This window comes from Mixophyes fleayi, chromosome 11, assembly GCF_038048845.1.
Source record: "Mixophyes fleayi isolate aMixFle1 chromosome 11, aMixFle1.hap1, whole genome shotgun sequence".
NCBI classification, from domain to species: Eukaryota; Metazoa; Chordata; class Amphibia; order Anura; family Limnodynastidae; genus Mixophyes; species Mixophyes fleayi.
The window spans coordinates 72535615-72541757 of record NC_134412.1 but is presented as its reverse complement, the minus strand read 5'-3'; the positions used below and the strand labels follow the sequence as shown (position 1 = coordinate 72541757).

The 6143-nt window shown below is 46.4% G+C and overlaps 1 protein-coding gene across 8 annotated transcripts in view; it reads left to right on the top strand.

Moving 5' to 3' along the window:
* Positions 1–2696: 2696 nt before the first annotated feature.
* SAMD11 (sterile alpha motif domain containing 11) overlaps positions 2697–6143 on the top strand; it is a 133863-nt gene continuing 130416 nt past the window's right edge. The window contains exons 1-2 of one of the 8 annotated variants that reach the window (XR_012680053.1): positions 2697–3965; positions 5810–5901. Coding sequence is in view for 7 of the 8 variants with exons in the window: in XM_075191622.1 (XP_075047723.1) it covers positions 3329–3965; positions 5810–5901 (729 nt within the window). In the remaining variant the exon portion in view is untranslated. Of the gene's footprint in view, positions 3966–4557; positions 4650–5273; positions 5414–5809; positions 5902–6143 lie in introns of those variants that run through there. The other 7 variants (XM_075191622.1, XM_075191621.1, XM_075191620.1 and 4 more) reach the window with 7 other exon arrangements.

Below are 6143 nucleotides of genomic sequence, written 5' to 3'. Positions count from 1 at the left end.
AATGTCGACAGTCAAAAATGGCAACATTGTGACTGGCCACAAATAGTAACGTTGACAGTCACAATGTTGATGTTCAAACAGCAATGGCACCGCCAGCCAGCGGATCCACCCGCACAAAAACAGTTCATACATAGCCCAAAAAAAAACAAAAACCAGCGTCCCCACCAAAACACATTAATTCTAGTGCTGCCAGGCACCGAACCCGCTGGCAATACAGTCCCTGAACCCTCTGCCACAAAACAGTAACTAATTCAGTAAATAACACGCAGTGTGGGGTCCTCCAGCCATAATGACAACCAACCCTCAGGCTGGTCAGCACGGGGCTGGATTGCCTAGGGAGAAAGGGTCTGTAAAAATAAAAGCGACCCTCCCCCTAGGGGTACCTGGCCCTGTGCTGAAAGCTAAGAGTCCACACCCCTGGGCGGTGGGATTGAGGTAATAAAAAATATTTAATATTAAAAACACAATTTTTCCCTGGTGCACTACAGGTCCCAGCAAGCCCAGGCTGCTATTAATAGTTTCCATGCCCTGTGCTGACCAGCCTGGGGTTGGTTTTCATTAAGGCAGGGGGACCCCACACTGTGGGTTCCCCTGCTATAGTGTCAAGAGCCCCAGCTGTCAAAGCCTAGTACTGGTACTGGTAAAATCAGGGAGACCCCATGCTGTTCCCCTGATTTTTCCAGTACCAGCCTAGGCTTACAGCACTAGGGTTAAGATGTTTATTTGGGGGGGCAGGGGCACACATTTTATTTTTATGTATTGACCTTTAATTTATTTGTTATTTACTGTATTCTGTATTGTTTTGTGCTGGGTCATGCCGGTTGGCTGTGGTGGTGCTGTTTGAATGTTGACATTATCACTGTTGACTTTACTACCTGTCGACAATCACAATGTTGTTATTTTAGCCCCTTAGACACACTGAACTTGTCAACACTTCTTACTGTCGACATTTTGGTGTCAACAGTCTGGCTGTCCACAGGTTCAGCGTCCAAAGATCCTACCCAACCCGTCTGACACTGCTGTCTGTGCGGTAAGTAGACACAGAGATCAATGACCCCCGTCTGGGCACCGTGGTCTATTTAACAATTTGGCCACACACAGGCCAACAATGGCCATCTGCTGACTGATCTGATAGCTATGCCTGAAAAACGACCTGATTGTTATTATATTCCTAATACTGCTGTGTGTGGATAGCATCATCATCATCATCACCATTTATTTATATAGCGCCACTGATTCCGCAGCGCTGTATAGAGAACTCATTCACATCAGTCCCTGCCCCATTGGAGCTTACAGTCTAAATTCCCTAACATACACACAGACAGAGACAGACTAGGGTCAATTTTGATAGCAGCCAATTAACCTACTAGTATGTTTTTGGAGTGTGGGAGGAAACCGGAGCACCCGGAGGAAACCCACGCAAACACGGGGAGAACATACAAACTCCACACAGATAAGGCCATGGTCGGGAAATGAACTCATGACCCCATCGCTGTGAGGCAGACGTGTTAACCAATTAGCCACCGTGCTGCCCCCTTGTTGCAAACAAGGGGGAATGCTATTCCCAAGGGGGAATAGCATTCCCCCTTGTTTGCAACAATGTTGATGCAAAACAATCTTTAGCTATGTAAAAAAGTCTAGTACGTTTGAATGTTTTATTTAAAAAAATGGACATCAGATAAAAGAACAGTATTTGCATATCATCGTATTCTTAGGGGCATATTCAATTGTTCTGAATCCCCACGGCGTTAAAACTATTACCGTTATTACAGTAATAGTAAGCTGGATTTTAGCTCGCGGCTCAGGGAGAAAACTACCGTAATAATGGTATTTTTACACGCACTATTACCGTAATAACAGTATTTATGTGCACTATTACCGTAATAACGGTAATAGTGCGCGCGCTGCGAGATTTTTGGTTTTAACGCCAAGGGGCATATTCAATTGTCAGCGTAAACACCGAAAATCTCGCTGCGCGCACTATTACCGTTATTACGGTAATAGTGGTGTCGTAAAAAATGTTATTACGGTACTTTTCTCGCTATTACCGTAATAACAGTAGTAGTTTTAACGTCGCGGAAAACCGCGACAATTGAATATGCCCCCGTGTTGAATATGCATATTCAATTGACCGCGGGAACGCCGAAAATCCCGCGCTCAAAAAATATTACCGTTATTACGGTAATCCTGTGCGGGACAACCGTTAATACGGTAATTTACTCGCTGGATTTCAGCTCGCAGCCGAAATCCAGCGTGATATTACCGTATTAACGGTAAAAAATTTTGAGCGCGCCGTCAATTGAATATGCCCCTTAGAGTTTATGCATTAAATTGATGTGTGCGTATTTTGCATGGGTGAAAGATCATTGCATGAAATATATATCTGTATATCTATAGCTTAACAGAATAAATATATATATATATATATATATATATATATATATATATATATATATATATATATATATATATATATATATATAAAAATAACAACTATTATTATTTTGACTTGCTTTACTATTTTGAAAAATATCTAATCACTGCTGATAGTGGATCCGTCGATGGTGTAGCCCCCCCCCTACACAAACATGTGGCTCTCTCAGGTGTAAAGTTATGCAGGCTGTTCCTCTCCCGCTGCGACCTCCAAGGCAGTTATCGGGCACTGCATGAGCCACTACTATAAGCAGCCGCCGAGTGGGAGTGGGATGTCGTCCGTCGCACACCCCCCTCGCCTCTCCGACTTCCCCTCCCGCTGCCGCCTTTGCTGTTTAAATGGGCCAAGTTGGAGAAGCGGCGGAGAAGGCAAATCTTGTTTGGTCAGAGAGTCTGTGAACTCCAGTGTGTGACATGTAGAATTAAGAGGGATCCCCCAGCAGACCCCATACACCCGAGCAGGATCACTGCTGGGGAGAGAGAGGAAGAGCAGAGGAAGGAGGCAGGACATGCAGCTTGTCTCTCCTCTATCACACTGGGAATAGTCAGATAATAAGTAATAATTATTATCCTCATTAATACAAGAGACAAGCGGAAAGGGAGCCTGGCAGGTGGATGACGGGGAGCCACACATTAGAGTACCTTTAAAAGTTACCTCTGCTGCCCACTTCGTTTAGTAGTGGATTAACGGGCTGAGGGTCTACGAGGGGACAGCAAGGAAGAGACCAAGGGGGGCAAAACGTGCATGGGAGGGCGAGAGGGGCAGAAGGACGCGTGGTGAGCAGGGGGCACGGGGAGCCCCGGAGCGCAGCTAGCGCAACGGGGGAGGTCGATAGGGGATCAATAAGCATTTCTAAAGCAACATGATGTCTCCGGTGGCTCAGCCCTCTCCAGCATGTCATGTCTCAGTCGGGCTGGGAGGCAGATCGGCAGCGGAGGCGCAGTGCGAGGATCTGTGAAGCCAGAGACCTGGGGGGAAGGAAGCTGCCGCTGCAGCCGGGAGAGCGCAAGCACGGGCGCAAAGGAGGAAAGCGCAACAGAGAAAGGCGCAATCCCTGGAGCCACGGGGCAGCCTAGGGACACCATGCCGGCCATCAAAAAAGAGAGACCGGATCGTGAGGAACTAGCCCTGGCAGCTTTTAACCAGCCTATGGATACTATCCCTGGTTACCTTACAGCTGCCATCCCGGTGGTGACCCCGCATCCCCCGTCTTATGAACACCTCTTTACCCCCCACGCTCACCGTGCCTATCTGGGCTTACATGAGCCCCATCACCCCCCGCTGCCTGATGACTTAATGCTGGAAAGGTTTTCCTCCATCCCTGACTTTCAGCCCCTGTTTGACCAGGGGGAGCCGTGCATCGAGGTGGAGTGCGGGGAGAACAAGGCTTTACTCTACATCCAGAAGTTGTGCCAAGGCAGTAAGGGGCCATCCATCCGCTACCGGGGAGAGTGGCTGACCCCCAACGAGTTTCAGTTTGTGAGCGGACGGGAGACAGCCAAGGACTGGAAGCGGAGCATCAGGCACAAAGGTACTGAGAGAAGGGGGAACTCTTACCAAAGTTAGGGTAAAGTCTGTCGATGACCCCCCTGGCATATGCCATGAATATTCCCAATATTGGTATTTTAGAAGGATTATCAATGCTGATCTGAAACATAGCAATAGTCCATTTCTGTACCATGTGTAACCCCACCGCTTACTGCTAAGTTATGTGTTCAGTCCCGGTGCACTTATTCATTCTAGATTAGTGCAATAGGTAAAAATCAGTAATATGACATTGTGTGATTATATATTAAACAAGTGATCCAGGTGTTTTGTAATCAATGGATCCATTAAGTGTCATTTATATTGATAGGAAAATGAAGAGACCTAGCAAATGGGACATTTGACAATCAGTCCATATGGTAGTTAACCCTTTGGACACAACTTGTCTTTCCAGCTACTGAAAGGTTAAAATTTAACACTTTGGCTGTCACTGCCTCCCCCTTACTGTCAGAGAGAGCGCCCCACACCTCCCTTTTCTTCCTGGCAGTTTAATTTGGGGCGGGGGGTAACATCCAAACGTGGTTATAGGAAGCTTTCAAGGGCTGGTGCTGCTCAGTGACACAGACCCACACTTCCCTCCCCTTCTGCCTCCTCCTTCCCTTCCTCTCCGGTGACCCCAGAGCTCTCCGGATGGGGATTTGACACTCGCAAGGCTGCTGGGGTTGTAGAGGTAAATAGGGAGGGATTGATACCCCGCACAGACATGCTCTCCCACCCCCATCTCACCCTCCGGCACCCAGGGGCAGAAAGTCAGACGATTTAGGAGTTTTATTTATTTTATTTTTTTTAAAAAAAACAGAGGGAGGGGGATTGTGCTTTAGCAAAATATGATGTGGGGAAGTCAATGGTTCTATTTGGAAGATGTGATCCATATGGGCTGTTATCACTTGGAGTGCTGTATTAGGTATATGTGCCCATGGACTGGTTGGGATATCACTCTGATTGTTATGGTTTCTTATATTCTTGTGTTTAGAGTAATGATATATCCTGTACAAATATTTACAGAAACAGTAAATAGAATTGCCAGTTGCACGTACACAGTTATATTTTGTGTTGATGCAGACTAGTACACTAGATAACCTCTTCTGTACACTCTAGCAGGGTCATAGAGTATGTGTCATACTGACAGGAGGGAGGGGGGGGGGGGGGGTGAGGGTAGACAGGGCAGCGCTAATGAGGGGTCATTAACCCTCACACCCTCCCCCGTCAGCTTTCAGGCAGGAGGAGGGGAGGAGGAGTGTAACACGATAGAAGTCTGTTTATTTGGCTGATAGCATTCACTGTGCACCCAGCGAGCACTGTCAGTCAGTGACATTGGGACACAAGAGAGTGAAGCGTCCTATAATTCCAAATACATTAAGGGTCACCGTGTACACAGTTTATTTTAGTATTTCCTGATTCATGTACCCTGGAAACATACAGATCCGTTATATTGTGAGTGTAGCTTTCACTTCATGTATAGACACCATTAGCATCAGCTTGATGTGTTACTCTGTTACTTTTGTGTTTGCATTATTATGTCTGGACATTTGTGACTTCGTGTATGAGTTTCTGCAACTATGTAAATGGGGTTTAGTAAGTTTAAATGTGTAGAGCAATTGTGACACGTATGCATGGTTGTGTTTCTGGTGGAGTTTGGGTGTGTGCCAGTGGTTCCCACCTGTCACCTTCACTGCGTGACGGTCTGTGTTTGCTCCCTATCAGTACCCTGCATTAGTGCTAGGTGGGACATCAGTGGGCTGCCTCCTTATCTGCTGACTGCTGCCTCTCTCCGCACAGCCTGCAGCTCATCAACTTGTCTCCTCTCTCTCTTTCATGTGCTGCTCCCAGGCAAAAGTCTGAAGACTCTTATGTCCAAAGGAATCTTACAGGTACATCCTCCAATCTGTGATTGCCCTGGGTGTCGAATTTCGTCTCCAGTGGTAAGATTATTGCTCAGACTGTTTTAGCTCCTCTTTCTGCATCATTTCACCAAGGCTATTTGGTCAGAGGTTCTGACACTAGTGTATTTACTGTCTGTGGGCTGTTTGACTGACAGTAGTTATGGTTTGGGGGTCTTCTATAAAAAATGTGTTCTCATTGCATAAGGACAACTCCCTTGGTTTCAATTATTACTTTCTGCAGACAACTATTTCAAACAGTCAAATAATTGGTGATTGATTTA